Source organism: Aedes aegypti, chromosome 2, assembly GCF_002204515.2.
Source record: "Aedes aegypti strain LVP_AGWG chromosome 2, AaegL5.0 Primary Assembly, whole genome shotgun sequence".
Classification (NCBI taxonomy): Eukaryota; Metazoa; Arthropoda; class Insecta; order Diptera; family Culicidae; genus Aedes; species Aedes aegypti.
Genome location: NC_035108.1, coordinates 422,723,408 through 422,740,976, shown reverse-complemented (window position 1 = coordinate 422,740,976; position 17,569 = coordinate 422,723,408). Strand labels below are relative to the sequence as shown.

Here is a 17,569-nt window from a genome sequence, read left to right as displayed (position 1 = left end):
TGCTGGTCTTCAATGTCCTGACCCTGCAAAACCTTAATTTTCAAGCTATCATAATGCCACTAATTTCGGGATAGAAGATATGCATTATTGAAAAATTTACGATACTGATGTCAAAGGTTCTTGATAATCTGTTGATCTTAGAGATATGAACCCAGTTTGACAATGCAAACATTATATGGTTGTTATTTTCCTAGAAATTGTTCAATCAGAGTGAACCAACTCACTGAACGTTGGTTTTTAGTTCAGTCAGAGTGGACCAAGTGTACATAACCCATCAACAAATTGTTTTATAAGAGATCTGGATTATGATTTTTCATGATTATCACTTCACATCATATTGTTTGAAAGTAGCACAAAGATGTATAGAAATATTGAACCAAAATTTTAACGAGTTAAAAAAATACAAAGCTTTAGACTTTAAGCCCACTTTTCTCAAAAACTGAAAAATATCACTTGGTCCACTCTGACTTAACGCCGAAAAAAAGATCACTGGAAACATGAAAAGATCTCACACGTTTTTCCACGATGAATCAGTACCAGGAACGAAAATTTCTCAGTCCAGAAACAGGTCTTGAGCATTATTAATTCCTACGGGTTTTCTATATTTCCAGAAGCTGCCGAAGTTTTCTTGTAGAATACGGATACTTCGGACACTTAGACTAATACTTGGACTGCTGTCTAAGGCTCCAGTGTACACTGAAGAGTGAGGTTTTGCAAGGATTTCTTCCTCGTAGGAACTCTGATGAAAATATTGCAAGGGTCTCCAATTTTTGAAAGTCTTTTAAGTTTCTTCAAATTCAATGTTTGATGTTTCGAATAATTTCTGTATTGTGTGTAGGCAAAGTGGTTCTCTTGCCATCTAGATATGTCAGGTTAAAGTGTTTCTCTGGAATTATTTAACAACAGCGAAATTGGCAGGAAATTCAAGGACATTCCTCTACAAAATAATTAATGTATTCCAAGAATTGCCATTTCGATCCACAATAAAACTTAAAACTTCTGCAAGAATGTTCTCATGAGTTTTAGCCGATGATTCTAGTGCTGAATAATTATCGCAGCATTTCAGCCACTATTAATTCGTTGTTATATGAAGTGTTTTTTGTCAGATCTTCTTTCCATTGCTGTAATTTTCCAATGCAATGTAAAGATATTATTTTTCTCGTCTTACTTTATTGTTTTTCTGTATTGTAATGTCCAAATCAAACTTTGGAATAAATCACCTAATAGTCAAACTATTGAAAATAAAAAAAAAACATACTTTATAGTGGTTTTGAATCATATAATTCATTCCAAACAACTTTTGTTCAAGCACTTATTTTAGAAACGCCATTTTGATAGTAAAATTGTTGAACAAAGCTGTGTGGTAAGGGGGTTAAACGAAGGAACATTGTATAATGCTTCGATCTGGAAAAGCCTTAATTGTTGTGCTACATGCACAAAAAATAGCACCTGTTCAAAATTTCAACAACATACATGTAAAGTTTATGTGCCCTGCTTTTATTGGCCTCGATCGTGTTGTTCAGATCATAATTTTGCAACTTGTGTAAGTATTATACTAACTAGATCTTTTCTTTTTCATTACAGACCGAACCGGCAGCAATGATGTGTCACTTGAGCCCGAGCAGTGACACAAACCCAGCCGGAAATCCAGATGACTGGCCGGCTGTCGTTTAGAAAGCTACACCCATTCCAAACCACAATCTTCCTGCAAAGTCTTTCGCCGGTTAAGGGAGGCTACCCCCATTTCCATAGTCTCAAGCCGTATCAGTAGTGCAGCGTGAAAATGATGAGTCACTCCAGCAAACACACTTCTGCTGCGTCGTCGACAACTAGTGGTGTAACATTGGCCGCCAACAACCAGGAACCCGTCCTTGTCGCCAAAATGTCTGAAAAAGTTCGCACCGTCAGTGACAGCGAGTCGGAAATCAACTACGATTTGTTCAGCACCAGTGTAACGTCGGATGGCGGCGGAGCTGGCTTATCGTCGGTGATGAACACATCGCAAATTTCCAATACTTCCACCGATTCGACGCACATCAAGAGTGCCAACCTGACGCGGTCGCAGAACATCGGAGGGGTATGTTGGTGGAGAGGATTGAAGTTTGCAATTGAATTATCCTTGCTACCGACGACTGTTCCTATGTGTGTTGACAGGGTTTTTGAAATTCTACGGTTTTTCGTTTGCACTTGGGGGTAAAGCAGTCCATAATTCAATTTCAAGCTTCCATCTGAGTGTGCAGGAAACTCGTTAGTGACCATCACTTTGCTATTCAAATTTTCTGTTTCATTGCTCGTCGTATTCCTCTAACATGTTTCTTCTGTAACTTTATGGATAAACGCTAAGGGTTTTACACAAATTTTACTGAAATGAGGATTAAAATACAATAGAATGGATGTAGAAAAAATATGTATGTGTATGCGAGTACACATAATCGAATCGATTTGCAGCTTTAATAAATAGTTTTTGAACAAGATAGATATGCCAGCATAAGATGCATCTTTTCCGTAACGATGTACATAAACTACACGTCACGCTTCATGGAAATCTTACCAATTAGTTTTACTCACATACATGCCCATAAACATACATGTACCCATGGGCTTAGCCAGTATTTTCCACCTAGGTGGTTGGTTGTGATTGCGAACGACCTCAAAAGTTGATTCATGAATTTCACGCATGCAACTTCGTACTGTGATCAGAAACGACTTCTTGATCAGCTCCTTGCCTGAATTTTACAAGTATGTATCAGCCAAACAATAGCTTAAGAGGCGAACTGCGTATAAAAAATCATCTAGGAGTAATTCCATTGGTCGTAGAGTGTGCCCTCGGCATTGAGAAATCCGGAATCAACCTTTATTTTAGTTCTTCATTGTACTAGGTGATCATATAAGGTTTCTTCGAAAATTTTCTAAGATATACTCAAGAAGAATTTTCTTTAAGGATCAAATCCTTTTCAGAATCAAAGGATTTTCGCATAAATTTCCCTCACAAAATGTCATGATTTCTCCAGGCTCTTTAAAGTATTTCGTCTCCTGGGATTCGTATAGAATATCCTCGAATATGTTTCTACAGTTTTAGCAAAGATTCTTTCATGATCTATTCCAATGGTTTCTATACGAGGGTTTTTAAAGAATCACCATTTATTTAACTGAGAACTCCACTACTGATACTTCCAAAGTTTTTGGAGGTTGTTCAAATAGACTTGCATGACCACTCATTTGTCAGCAATGAACTCATTGCATTTGTAATGACACTTCCACTTTTTTTTAGAAATAAACCTCTTCTGGCTACGCTTATGCTTGTACCTATTCCATTACGCACCTTATCACTGCTGGCGTTTGCAATCACTGTTGAAAAAAGTCGATTGCATGTCCTCAACGTAGCAGACAAACGCGTCGGACACCACCCACTCAAGTTCAATGTTTGCGTTCGAACCTTGCTTGCTTGCCAACGCCACCACCACCACCCCCTAAAGCCGGTGAGGTGCACTTCTCACTTGCATCGTAGCATGGCGAGTTTGATCGACCGGGTATCGGTTCGGTCGTGTAGGGTAACATGTGCATAATTTACTTGCAAATCGAATTATGATTCACTACACACTACCGCAGTAGCGTGTAACCCACCCTATTGGTTGCAATTGCAACCGAGGTACACGTATCAATTTTACGCTTGTCCGGTGCAGAAACTTTCCGTGCATGCATTTATTCCGTGGATTGGTAGGGACATGATCGAAACAGTATGGGTGACGCTGATGAGCTTGTTGAAATATGATTTTCGACACGATACTTGGTGCGGTTGTGGAAATGGCATATGGCGGTTTCAGGGTGGAAATAGAGCCACTATTAATACAGCCAGGTGGAAAAACGGAATTGGCCCTTTGATCATATGATACAGACAGTTCTTCTACGACAAGAAGCTGTCCATGGTGCAAAAATCAAATTTAGTAATGTTTTACAGATATAGGATAGATGAACCAACATTCGCCGCCCCAATAACAATATTTTTGATAATCAGTCAGTAGATTTCTGAATACTGTCAATACGTGGAATCAAAGCTTTCAATCCTTATTCATTAGGAAAAATATAAGAACTGGTAACTGTATTGAAAATTGGGGTGACGAATAATGGATCACCAGCACCAGTATTCACCATATTTTTAATTTCTGTTCCTGAATAATTCGCCATCTACATTGATTTCTTATGGTGGCGAATTTAGAATAGCGAAATGAGTTGCAAGGAAGCCAATATTTTAAGAAAAATTATTTTCTTCTAGGGCAAACTCTCACTTAGTGGAGGTAGCTCCAATAGTGGAGGTAGTGTGTTTTGACAAGTTTCGCTCAAATACTTCACTATATATTTTTTAGGATGCGCGATGCAAAAATAGTACAAGAAATCGAATAATATCCATGAAATTTAATCATTAAGCTATTCAAAACAATTATTTTGCTTAAAAATTTTGTTTCTTTGCACTTATAGTCAGTACCCATAATGGAGGGTCCTATAAGAAAACAAAGGTTTGTGCCACTAAGAATAGTTTTCCTATAGATGCAAGGGTTTTTGCAACGAAATTTCAAATAAATCGTAATTTTTATACATTTAAATAATAGAAGGATTTAAAATCTATCGACTGATACGTTAAAATTACAAATTTCATGATTTTATCACCATGTTTTACCAGTTTTCCCTTAGGTGTAACACAAATCATACATTTGCCCTATTATCTTCCAATAATATTCTGAGGTTTCGATTTATGCATATATGTGTCTTAAAACGATACTTAAGGGTTCATTTTCAGGTCGCCGGGAGTTTGTTTTCGTTTTTCGTTTCGCGCGTTTTATGGACAGTGTTTCGGAAAGCCCAAGCAAGACGGTTTGTTTTCGGGATGCCAAGAAGTTTTGCTGCTCGCGCTGTGTGAGTGTGAAGAGCTATTCGTGTTCAGTCGAGGAAGGATTACCAACTGGTGAGCTCGTTTCATGCTTATGATAACACATTTTTTCATGAAAGCGTTACTTTTATGCAATATTTAAACAAACTTTGTATGATTCGTCACTACAAGTGTCGGCAATATTTCAATATGCATATATTTTTCTCTTTTTGACATTACTAAACATATCTTTTGAATGGTTCGACATTATGAATGTTGACGTATTTTTTTTTAAACTTCTACCATCTCGAGACAAAAATGCACAGTAATACTCATATGTAATTTTCTAACAAACTATGTATGGTTCGTCACTACAAGTGTCGGCTTTATTCCTGTTTCATATAATTTAAAATATATACATATAATTTTCTGTTTTGGCCATTAATAAAAACTTGAATTGTTCGACATTATAGATGTAGACGTATTTTTTAAATCTTCTACCAAACACTTCTCGAGACAAAAATACAAAACTAGCTTTAAGTATAAGTCGTATATTTCCCCCTTGTCCATGGATCGCATCACCGACCAAAGGTGAATCCCAGATTTTTTCCTCTCTCACTAGTAAACACCCTTACCGTGGTGATTGTGGAGATGCAGAGGTATTCTCGGTCTCTAGAAGCAACAATCATTACACCCTATCATTCCTTACCAATCCCAACTGACTGTAAGGACTTGGCCGGCGCCGTTATTAATCAGTAATAGTAATATTAGATCTTCGAGAAAGCGGAAATTCCCATCCCTTATACATTTGGATCGTAGTGCAATTCTTACCAGTTTCGATCAATCACGGAGTAACAACCATTGACATGTACAGCCAGTCTATGCTATGCTATGCTATGCTATGCTATGTGTCTTAAAACGGTACTTAATTCGTGTTAGCGGATACTGGTATTATAGCAAATATTGGCAAATCTACGTTGATTGAAAAAAAAACTGCTAGTTAGGATCGAGAAAGAGGGTGATCACTGGTGATGAACTTTTTACTGGAGGAATTTAAGTGGATTCGTGGGTTTGAATCCCACCAGTCAGTTTTCGGATTGTAAATTTTCTTGAATAACCAGGCCATAGCGCAGTGATGCTCAACCTGCGGCTTAAGGGCCGCCTTTGGTTCAAGCTCAATAAACGTCAACATTGACGAGAAGAAATAGTTTGTAACGCTATTGTACAAAACAATTGATTTTGAAACAATTTGACATGAATTTGTCGCCTTGATGGATTTTTTTGACTTCAATGTGTCAAAACATTATTTCTAATTGGAGCTGCAAAATATCCACAGCTCATAAGCGTGTCAATCAAAATATACTAGTTAGAGTTTATTTTTCAATCATATTATCTGCAATTCACCATCACCTTGTAAAACGGGGATATTTTCAAAATTGCACATCTCATTTTTTTTTTCGAGTTATCTAGTTGTTTTTCCAAAATGCCCTAGTTTGTGGCTCTGTATCTCAGCTTCTGGTTGTCCGTATTGGCTAAAATTTGGATGACAAATTACAAATAATCTGAAGTTTTGTATATACTGAGATCATTATTTTTTAGTCATTTTTCAAAGAGTTTTAAAGGGTTGTTCAAAGACAAAAGTAAGTAACCAAATATTTTTTTTAAATTTAATTCAAACCCGGTAAATTGTGGTTGATAGTTTTGTTCGGGACAGTTGTTCACTTTCGGAAGTTAGACAAACTTTCAAAACACACCAATCACTTATAACTTACCCATTTTTTAATCAAATCAAAAAAGCTCTTGGCTACTTACTTTTGTCGTCGAACAACTCTCTGAAACTCTTTAGAAAATGAATGGCTTTAATGAGCTTAGTATAATACACAAACATAATTTCAGCAAATGCGGACTACCAGAAGCTGAGATACAGATTCTCAAACATGGACATTTTGTATGGAAAACAGCATTCGATTACTAACTTTTGTCACTGACTGTATTTAGGAAATTAATGGAATTCACGTTATTCTCAGAAGTCTGCCAGGAATCTTCAGTATCTCGTAGGCCATAGGTTTCAAAACTTTTTTGATGTAAAACCCACCTAACAGTTATTTATTTATTTATTTACATATTTCGCGATTCAGCAGAGAAAAACAATAAGATAAATGTTTCTTGCACAACAAGGCTATAAAAATATAAGATAGATATGCTTTAAAACAAATAGATTAGAGGATAAATCTTAAAAATGTTCACGTGTTTTATTTTGAACATTAAAGAAATATCTGGTTTATCAATGGTAACTGAGAATTTATTGGAACTGTGGTTTGTATAGGATTTTTTTTAATTAATGATGTTTTAAACTAAATCTTCTTAGTTCATTCGCTTCATTCCTTTGGAGAATATTTCAGCCAACAACTGTCCATAAACGTATAGTTGTCCCATGTGAGGTGATCCAACATACGTGGAACTAACATGCTTTCAAGGGTAGTAAAATGGTTAAAACTTTCTTAAAATTCTGCAAACATTTTTAGTGTATCAATGAATATCAATGAACTCTAGGAGAATACATAAACCTACTAAAATGTTGAAGATCTGTTGAAAATTTAAAAAAATACGGTCAGGTCTCCTATAAGACGCTGCCACCCACTTTCCTTCCACGGCTATTTCTCAGCAGTTGTTAATGGGATTAAACTGATTTTTCGTATGCGACTGAGGCATAGTATGCGCTTATTACCTACCAAATTTCATTAGAATGGATAGAACAGTAGCTGAGAAATTGCGATGAGCGTGAAGTGTGTGGCAACGTTCAATAAGAGACCTGACTGTCCTTGGTGTATCGCTGTAATTGAATTTTGGTTTAATTTTAAAAATTATTTGGTTTGTCGATTAATAAATGATCTCTCGCAAAATTTTTGAGACGAATAAAATTGTTGGAAACTATTAGAGTATATTTTGGTTTCTAATTCTTGTAGCTGAACCATTTTCAAGAACTTTCCGTTTCATAATATTTAAAATCGATCCTTCCTTTATTAAAACTTAACTAATTCTTTGTCTAATTCAATTGTTATTATGAAACAGTTAGGGATTGTTCAAATATTACGTAACGCAACAGGGGGAGAGGGTCTTACATAGTGTTACGGTCCATACAAAAATTTAAAATTTTCCATACAAAAACTGTTACGTGGGGAGGGAGGGGGTCTAAAATTGGCAAATTTTGCGTTACGTAATATTTGAATGAACCCTTGACAAGTCTCTCAAAAGCGTTCGCCAAACCCACACTAGGCCGTCCCTTAGTTCTCGAAAATGCGAAATGTTCGTCATTGTAAAATGCTCGTTTTGGTAAGAAAAAAATCAGGTAAAATTTTGAAGTCCCTACGTGGACGCTAAGTGGTCCCCCAACGGCCTTAAAAGGTGAAACATCTCGGAGTCCAAAGATGGCCGTCACAATGGCCGACTTATGCCCCTACTCACGTTTTCAAAGGCACAAAACTGGAGAAATAGTTGGCAAACGTTTCTGATCTTCTTATTTTAAGCTTTCTGCTAGTGCACAAAGCCAAAATAAAAAGTTCACTGTTGTTGGATGCTTTGTTCGCGTGATTTGTGGCCTTTGAAGTTTCAGTGCACTCTTCTTCTTCTTTCTGGCGTTACGTCCCCACTGGGACAGAGCCTGCTACTCAGCTTAGTGTTCTTATGAGCACTTCCACAGTTATTAACTGAGAGCTTACTATGCCAATGATCATTTTTGCATGTGTATATCGTGTGGCAGGTACGAAGATACTCTATGCCCTGGGAAATCGAGAAAATTTCCAACCCGAAAAGATCCTCGACCGGTGGGATTCGAATCCACGACCCTCAGCTTGGTCTTGCTGAATAGCTGCGCGTTTTCCGCTATGGCTATCTGGGCCCAGTGCACTCTTAGTAGTTGATTCCAAACTGTTTCACCTTAAAGGTATCAGGTGTACATGACCCCCGTGCGCAAATCGAGCTCGCTGCTCTAGTACACGCTTCGTGAGTACGAAAAGCCACAAGTAACAAATTACCCGGGCTCGTTATTGGTGAGCATAGAAGTTTGTTTTCTTTGTAGTTGTTAATTTTATATCAGCTTGCACTGATATAAAGATGTACATAGTATAAAATATTATTTTAGTTAGTTAGTTCCGGTCAATTTGTAAAATCGGGTAAAAATAAACTTTTTTTTTCCTTTATTGTCAACATTTACCCAACTACGTGGTACTGGCCAAATTAATAAATTGTTTTAAACAATGACAATTTATTGAACAAAGCTATTTGATATAACATTCATAATTAAAAAGGAAATAAACTTTTTCGATGACTATCAACGCGCACATGAGAATGTGTAACTAGTGGCTTTTTATACCCATATAGCGTGCACTAGAGCAGCGAGCTCGATTTGCGCAAGGGGGTCATCTATATGTGATATCTTCAAGGCCGTTGGGGGACCACTTAGCATCCATGTAGGGGCCTCAAATTTTTACATGTATTTTTTCTTACCAAAATGAGCACCCACAGTTTGGTGAACTTTGTCGTAGGCAATTTCCACGAATCCAAAGGGTCGAGCTAGAAATTCTCAAGATCTCGCTATGGACTCCGTAACGAAACCCTAAGCGCACGTTATTAATCCACAGGATATCATTTAAAAGCTTCAAATATTCCTCAATAGTCTCTTCGGTATATTCATCAAGATCGCGAGCATTATCAAAAATTTTGTTAGTAATAATTCTCAGAAGCATGGACACAGGGTTCTGTTCAGAAGATTCCGCAAGGAACACAACGAGAACATTCGTGGATCCCCAGATCCCATTCAGCATCTTAAAGTAATCCACAGATTCTGCTGTAAGTCCTCAGGATTCAATGGATTGATTTCTTATAATTTCTCAGGATCTCTCTTGAAATCGACAAGATTCCGCTATTGATCCAATGCATCTCAATAGGAATTTCTGTATTTTTTATTATATCACACAGTCGTCGCAGTATCTTTAGAGTCGACCATTAGTTATGTGAGGGGTTGCGAGGAAAGCCTTTTCAAGATTTCTAAGAAACACCACGAATCCGCTATGATTTCTCAGATCCCATTCAGTATCCGCTACATTCCGTTGGCGATTATCAGAAGCTACAAGATTACCACGTGCTCTTGAAGAAATCGAACCCACGACTCCCTGTTCGCTAGATTGGCGCTTAAATTACGAAATTCAACGAACTTTGTCATGTCATAAATTAACGTATTGAGCTTGAGTTTATAACTGGATGCTGAGTTTCAAATCGTTCTTAATAAATCCAAAAACACACATGCGCTTCTTGATATTATAGAACCATGTTGATAATAAATCTTCTAGCTATTTAGTGGAACACCTATGAGTAAATGAAAACTAAATTTAAAAACATATAGTTTTAGAGTTTAGTCTAACAGTATCAGCGTAGCTCTAACTGTCAAGAGCACATGGACAAACACTATAGCCGATTGAATGAATTGCTTGCTTTTCCCATAGTAATTCCCATACAAACTTTGAAGAGTTTGTGTAGACTCAGTTTTCGTCCAAATGAACTTCAATTTTGAGATATTGATCTAGAATTGAAGAAAGCGGTGTGGAACAAAAACGATTTTCTAAACCACCCTAGTAAGTCATCGTAATAAATAATGATGTGATAAATAATAAAGATGTATCTGTTATTGACCTTGGCTTAGCATATTGAACTGAAATATGTCCCACATTTTCCGAATGTGAACAAAAGCACCTGGATTGAAGGAATATAATATCTTCGTACTTGTCACACGATATACGAATGCAAATATTTTAAGTTGAAAAAAAATGAACAATTTGAAAGTGCACAAACGAACACTACGCTGAAAAGTCGGTTCTTTCTGAAAATTGTAACTTGAACCACTTAGTGTAGCTACAATAGCATTCGAAGTTAGTAAAAATTGTTAAACATATCAAATTACAGAGCTTATTGTCCACATTGTTTCGTATAGCAACTAGTTCCTCTTTCCTTACAAATCCCTCCCCGTTCTTCCAAATGCATACTCTTCTAATTCACCTTGCTTTTCTCGTTGCAGTCCTGTCGGTTTCCCAAGCTAGAAGAATGCGCCCACTTCCATTACGAGCGGGTTCAGCTGGGCAAGCTGTCCATTCGGTTGGTGTCGGACGAGAAGACCGATTCCCAGCTGCAAGGACAAAGCGGCCAGTCTTCCCTGCTGACGAGCACCGACCTTAGTAGTTCGCAAACCAGTAACGCTCCCAATGGGGTCACCAATCTGCTGGGCGGGAAAAATAATTGGTTCATTCTCCGGATTACTGCTGGCCGGTCGGATTCGTTCCTGATAAAGCGATCCTTCGAGAACATGCGCTTCCTAGATGAGATGCTGCACCGGTGTGTGTACGATCGACGGGTGAGTGAGTTGGAAGATTTGAAAGAGATGGACATCTCGGACAAGGCTGATGACGAACTGGAGACAATCGTCGGAGTTTACTTGAATCGGCTATCAGCGATTGCTTCCGATGCCATGACATGTGGCCCAGTATTGACATGGCTGCAGATCGATAATAAGGGCAGGCGGTTACCGGTAGCTGATGAGGAGACTATGAAAAGTATCAACACTCCGGCCGTTGGAGCAGCCTACGGTGTGCGAAGGTATGTTGCGCAAGCATGTGACGAGATTTCGATCGAGGTCGGAGATATGATTTCCGTTATCGATATGCCCAGCCCTGCAGAGTCAATCTGGTGGCGTGGAAAGAAAAGTCATCTGCAAAAGAACCAATACGAAGTAGGATTCTTTCCACAAAGCTGCGTAGCCACAATTGGAGATAAAGTTCCCCGGCACATGCCTTTCCCAGCTCCTCTGGTTGGTTCCCTAGCTGTGTCGCCGACCAAACCGGTTCTAAGGAAACATGGCAAACTAATAGCGTTCTTCCGAAGCTTTATCCTATCGCGGCCTTCCCGGCGAAGACTGAAACAGAGTGGTATCTACAAAGAGCGTGTGTTTTCCTGTGATCTTGGCGAGCATTTGCTCAACAGTGGACAAGACATTCCAATGGTCCTGAAATGTTGTGCTGAATTCATCGAAGAGTACGGAATTGTGGATGGAATTTACCGACTATCGGGCATTACCTCCAATATACAGAAACTTAGACGTGCCTTCGACGAAGAACGGATCCCGGATCTAACGCACCCGGAGATCAAACAGGACATTCATGCTGTGAGTTCCTTACTGAAAATGTACTTCCGAGAACTGCCAAATCCGCTTTGTACATACCAGCTGTACGATCACTTTGTAGACGCCATCCAGACTCGTCTCGATGCTCCAACCGATCTCAAACTCCGCCTGATCCGGCAAACTGTTCAGAAGCTGCCACCTCCGCACTACCGAACGCTGAAGTATCTAGCAACGCATCTGTTGAAAATCTCCCGGCATTCGACTAGTACAGGTATGACTGAGCGAAACATAGCAATCGTGTGGGCTCCAAATCTTCTTCGGTCGCCTGCTCTGGAATCGGGAGGAGTTGCGGCGCTTCGCGGCGTAGGAGTTCAAGCCGTAGTCACCGAGTATCTAATTAGCAACTGTGAACAGATATTCGACGACAGTGGGGATGATTTTGGCAGTCACTACATTGAATCCCAACCCAATTCTCTGAGCGATTCCAACAGTTTGCAGATTCATAGTGGTTTGGATCAGGATCTGTCACTGTCGATGGAACGGCCGAAGAGTTTAAGCGTCGGAGGCGCTAAATTGCTCAGTCTGGAGGAAGCTCGCATCCGTCGGAACTGCATGGAAAATTCCGAGAAGACAATTCCAATCAATATAATAAATCCATCGACGCACATTGGTTCATACATCGAAGTTGGAGGTGGGCCATCCAGTCTACCTGATAAGTACCACACGGTACTACCAGTCCCGAGGTAAATTATTGTTTTCTGGACAATTTATTGAACGATTAATGATCTTAAATTTTGTTATCGCCTAGAAGCTGGAATAAGCGAAAATCCCATTCGTCGTGGAAGTCTATTTTTACGCGGCAACCACGGCAATCGAACAGCAATCAGGATATAAAGGAGTATAGCAATCCAACTACGCCAACCAACAAGGAACCACCTGTGATTGTGACCAATGGGCGAACGTTGAATGAGGAACGATCTGCGAAGCTTGACCAGAACGGCGCCATTAAGGAAAGCAACAGTGGTTTGCTTCAAGATAAGATGACCAAGAGTAGGTTTTTAAGATTTCTCGAATGCACCAAAATGCTTCATTTCATTTCTCTTTCAGGTGTTGATATATTTGATGGAAAATCGCTTACCATCGAGTCGTGCGCCCGGTCCAATTCAGTCGACAGTTTACGAACTACTGGTCACAGTCGATCGGTTTCACATGATTCGTACTTCGATCTGCTACAGTCACCTCTGAGAGGGGGTGTAGTGACATGTCCCAGTCGGGAACTGTCTGAACTGGGATTGAACTTTGATCGCGAGGAGCCAGAAATGAGGATTTTCTCCGAGAGCGAGAGCTTAGTTAGTAGTCCTAAGGTGGCTAAAGAGGTAAGTGTTTGATCGTATGGTAATGTAGATGATTGAAGCATATACTTTTCGCCGCAGTCTATTCGACGTACGCTGAGAGCCAGGCCCGAAGAGTATACCAGTGGAGGAAATAGTGTGAATCCTAGTCCCAAGAAGCAGCCTCGGTTGAATATTCAGAGTCCGCAGGATCCCAACAAGCCTCAATGGATGGTAGCATCAACCGGGTCAGGCTCCCTCAACCCAGATGAAAGTCTTTGCAAACGCTACAAGCTGGAAGATCAGTTGAGTGATATCCAGTTCATTGATTGCAACACTCCGGAGCATAACGTTTCTAGCGGAGGATCTTCACTAAATAGTAACACGATTTTCACAAGTGCTCAAGTACACAAACCCCCACTGCCAGAGGACTCCGATGATGAACATGAACTGATTGGAATTAGGAATTCCTATCCGGGACCGCAGTATAGCTATGTGAAGTACGATTCACCCATCAAAGAGACCCGGTTCAGCTATCCGGGAATGAGTGCCAAAAATAAGGAGAGCAGCAATGTTTCAAAAGAGCAAGAGATGAGTGTGGATGAGCATCAAACCCATGTGCACAAAAATGGATCATCATTGTATGAGAGGTATTTGATTGAACTAAATATCTGATCGATAGTAATTCATAGAATAGAGTATCTTTTTTCTGTGGAAAATTCAGATGGTTCACTTTCTTCCAAATTAGATCAGCCTTTCCCATCACCATGCATGAGGCTTGTCGCCCTTCTTTTTATTTACATTTTTCCGTCTAAATCCATCGTTTATTGTTCAGAGTGACACTTTGAAAGGCAGTTATTTAACTGTTTCAAGTGATTACCATAAAACTTCAAAGTTTCGTTCGTTCTTTTTTCACTCGTTTATATCTTCCCCTATCTCCCATCGCAGTTTCATTATGTCCAACCAAGCGTCGTCAAAGCCGCCAAAGTACCCAGGTCGTTACAGCTACTACCAAGCCGAATCTGGTGTAACCGGAAGCAACGACGAAGGAAGGGATGATGATCTACAGGTCGTTCCCAGAAGTTGTTCGGAGAATGTGATAAGGAAAAGTGAAACTCATAAGAGTAAGCTGAGTGTGATGACACCGCAGTCACCTGTACAAAGTCCATGCTACTCGTTGCTGGTGGGATCGACGACGAGCTCCGATAATAGTAGCAATATGACCACACCTGTGTATGACATGGATGTGGCGTCCGTTATTGGTCAGCAGCAGCAACTAGAGCAACAGCCATTAGAGAAAACCAAAGATGATATTGAACCACGAGATATTAAAGCACTAAAGCGTGAGCTGTCGTTGGATCTTAGCGAAGACGGGGCCAAAAACGGCTCGGGAAAACAGTTGACAACGAAGAAAAATTCTTCCCCAAATACTCCCTCTCATTTTGCATCAGACAATACGACCAATACGACTACAACTACCACTAGTCAATCGATGACGCCAAGTGAGTTTTGCTATCAGAATCTAAATCCAGAATTATCTCCAGGAGAGCTTGCAACTTTCGCACAAAAGGTTGTACCAGGTAACAAGCCGGGTACTCCTATCAAAGCGACCATCAACATAACGTATAACGTGAGATCTCCTGTTAGAAAAGAGCAAGAAGATAGTATCTTCAGATCGTCACCAACGAACTCCTGTGATTCAGTCACTCCCACGTCTTCGAAAAAGATGGAACAGGTAAAATCATCTGATACTGAATTGCTAGAGGAAGAAGAATACCAACGCGAGCGAAGAAGTATTTATGAAAATGTCCTAGTAACAGAACCTGAACCACAGGCTGGCAAAGACACTAAAAGACTTTTGGAGACTAATTTCGATGAAACAATGGTGTACGAACAGGTCAAATTTTATAAAAATGCCGTGTCGCAAGTGAATGAATTGTTGGGTGGAGAAACTGAGGGAACTCAGAAATTGCTCACAGATAAGTTATCACCCCCTAAGTTGGTGGATCTCTCAATTAGCGAGGATGAAGCGAAAGTACCTGAAACAGACTCATTAGAGCAAAGATCAAAAGTCAAGCTGAAAATCAAAGAAGATGAAGAGGAGGAGGAAGATGAGGAAGAAAATACAGATGGTATCAATAACAACAAACGAGACTCCCGAGTCGGTACGGATTCTTCGCAATCAGAGATCAAGGAGAAAGTGGATTTTGCCATGACTAGTAAGAGCGAAGAAGAAAGCGACGATGTCCCCATGTCAGACGTTAACGATGATAGTCTGGAATTTGACAATACGGATGTGTCTTTGTATGAAAACGTCGAGCTTCGGAAAAAGCCGTTCGCTCCTGTCTATGAAAATATGATTCCAGGTCCAATAGTACCAGCCACATCAACGCTCAAATCTATAACAGACGACGAATTTTCTTCTTTTTGTGCAGATCGTAGCGATTTGGACAACGAGATGGAATATCGGATCGAAATTCCCCCCAAGATCGAACTAAAACCAACCATTAACAACATCAGCGTGAAAATGTTGGCCACGAAGTTCGAAACTAGTCCTGTAGATGTTAATCCACCATTTGACTTCCATCACCAATCAAAAATAAATAACAACCGAGGGAGCACAGGTCCTGTTGTAACAATTCGTAACAAATCAGCAAAGGACTATCAAAATCTCACCAACATCACGCGAAGTTTAGACGAGAATGCGTTTGTCCGGGAATTTGGCAGTGCTCGAAAGTTAGAAAGCTTCAACAAAAGCATCCAACAGATCCCGGAAGTCGATAATATTCTCAACGAGAATAATCCGAATAGACGCAAGTCGTTAGATTTTACTAGACCAAAGAGCCTGAATCCACCGAAGAAACTCCCCACGTTGGTAAGAGAAGGCATTGAAAATCATAAAGACGCTGCACACACGCCGCACGACTGCTGCCGCCAGCAACATCAACAGCAAAAGGCTTCACCGCCTTCGGATCTTAAACTGGACCTGTCGACCAAGATCGAAGACACCAAAGAAGCCCGAGCCTACAACGTTCGTATCACACCGACCACTGAAAACCGAATCTCACTAGTTCAATACAACTATGATAACCGGCTCAACCGTAAAGATAATCAACAGCAGCAACACGAGGAAGATCGCAACAGTATAACGAGCATTTCTAGTCTGAAGATGTTGGGCAGCTGTAAACTGGATCGAAGTCGAATCGAGAAAATCAAAGAAGAACGTCGCCATCAACTTAGCGAAAAGTACCGGTCGGAATCCTTCAAAGGTGAACGTGGTGACTACAGCAAACTGAAGTCCAAATCCAAATCAGAACTACGAGATCTTCAAGATTCGGACACGATTGACCCTGGCAAAAAGTACGACTCGCTACGTTTTCGGTCCAAGTCTCGCGTCGAACTATCCGATCAGCCATATAACCTTGACCACAATCTGTCCACAGCCGTCTCGTTGAACACTGTGGCTTCGTCGATGATGATCCCCGCAGGCCGTACGCGTCGAATAAGCGACGAAAAGAATCAAAACGATTGTATTGCTTCGTCTTCCCCGCCCCGCACTGGAAGCAGCAACATTCCACCCGATGCCAGCATATCGCAGGTTTGTGATAGCAAATTTGAGCTGAAAACTCGCCAAAAGTTCGACAAACGGGGAAGCACCAGCAGCGTGACGGATTATCCGGTGACGGTACCGATGGGTGGGATCCGGGAGCGGGACAGTTTCAACGGTGGATCGACCAAGAACTTTGTTCGTAACGGTTCCAGCGGAGCACAGTGAGTATTTGTTTCGTTCTCTCCCCGTAGGTGTTCCGTAGTATGTAGAAGTAGAATAAGACACGAGTCCCACTGAGAAGGTAGTAAAAGCACCAGGAAGCATCGACACAGTTTAAATTACTTCACACTCGAATTTAGCTAAGCAAGTCACCAATTCACATGCACGCTTACCGATCATTTGCTTAAACGATTCAATGTATCTAGTTTTCTGAAGATTTTTCTTCTTTTTTTATGAATCGAAATTTGGGAACATGTGACACCACATCAAAATCAGTTTTGTAACCTACTCTATTTTGGGATACAATGTTTTCTCTCATATTCGTACAGTAGCAATTTCGGCTCTACCTCATTTGGCATAATTTATAGAATACATTTCTAAATATATTTTTCCCCACTTCGGACTCGATAATGATCTGTTTAGATCAAATGTGTGAC

General features: G+C 40.1%; 1 protein-coding gene across 4 annotated transcripts in view; it reads left to right on the top strand.

The window, feature by feature from the left end:
• LOC5568922 (GTPase-activating protein CdGAPr) overlaps positions 1–17,569 on the top strand; it is a 203,000-nt gene that overhangs the window by 172,762 nt on the left and 12,669 nt on the right. For 3 of the 4 annotated variants that reach the window (XM_021847505.1, XM_021847504.1, XM_021847503.1), the window contains exons 3-8: positions 1,585–2,077; positions 10,935–12,775; positions 12,841–13,082; positions 13,140–13,408; positions 13,466–14,013; positions 14,312–17,134. In XM_021847505.1, the coding sequence (XP_021703197.1) occupies positions 1,784–2,077; positions 10,935–12,775; positions 12,841–13,082; positions 13,140–13,408; positions 13,466–14,013; positions 14,312–17,134 (6,017 nt within the window). In that variant the 5' untranslated portion in view covers positions 1,585–1,783. The remainder of the gene's footprint in view (positions 1–1,584; positions 2,078–10,934; positions 12,776–12,840; positions 13,083–13,139; positions 13,409–13,465; positions 14,014–14,311; positions 17,135–17,569) is intronic. The other variant, XM_021847506.1, reaches the window with a different exon arrangement.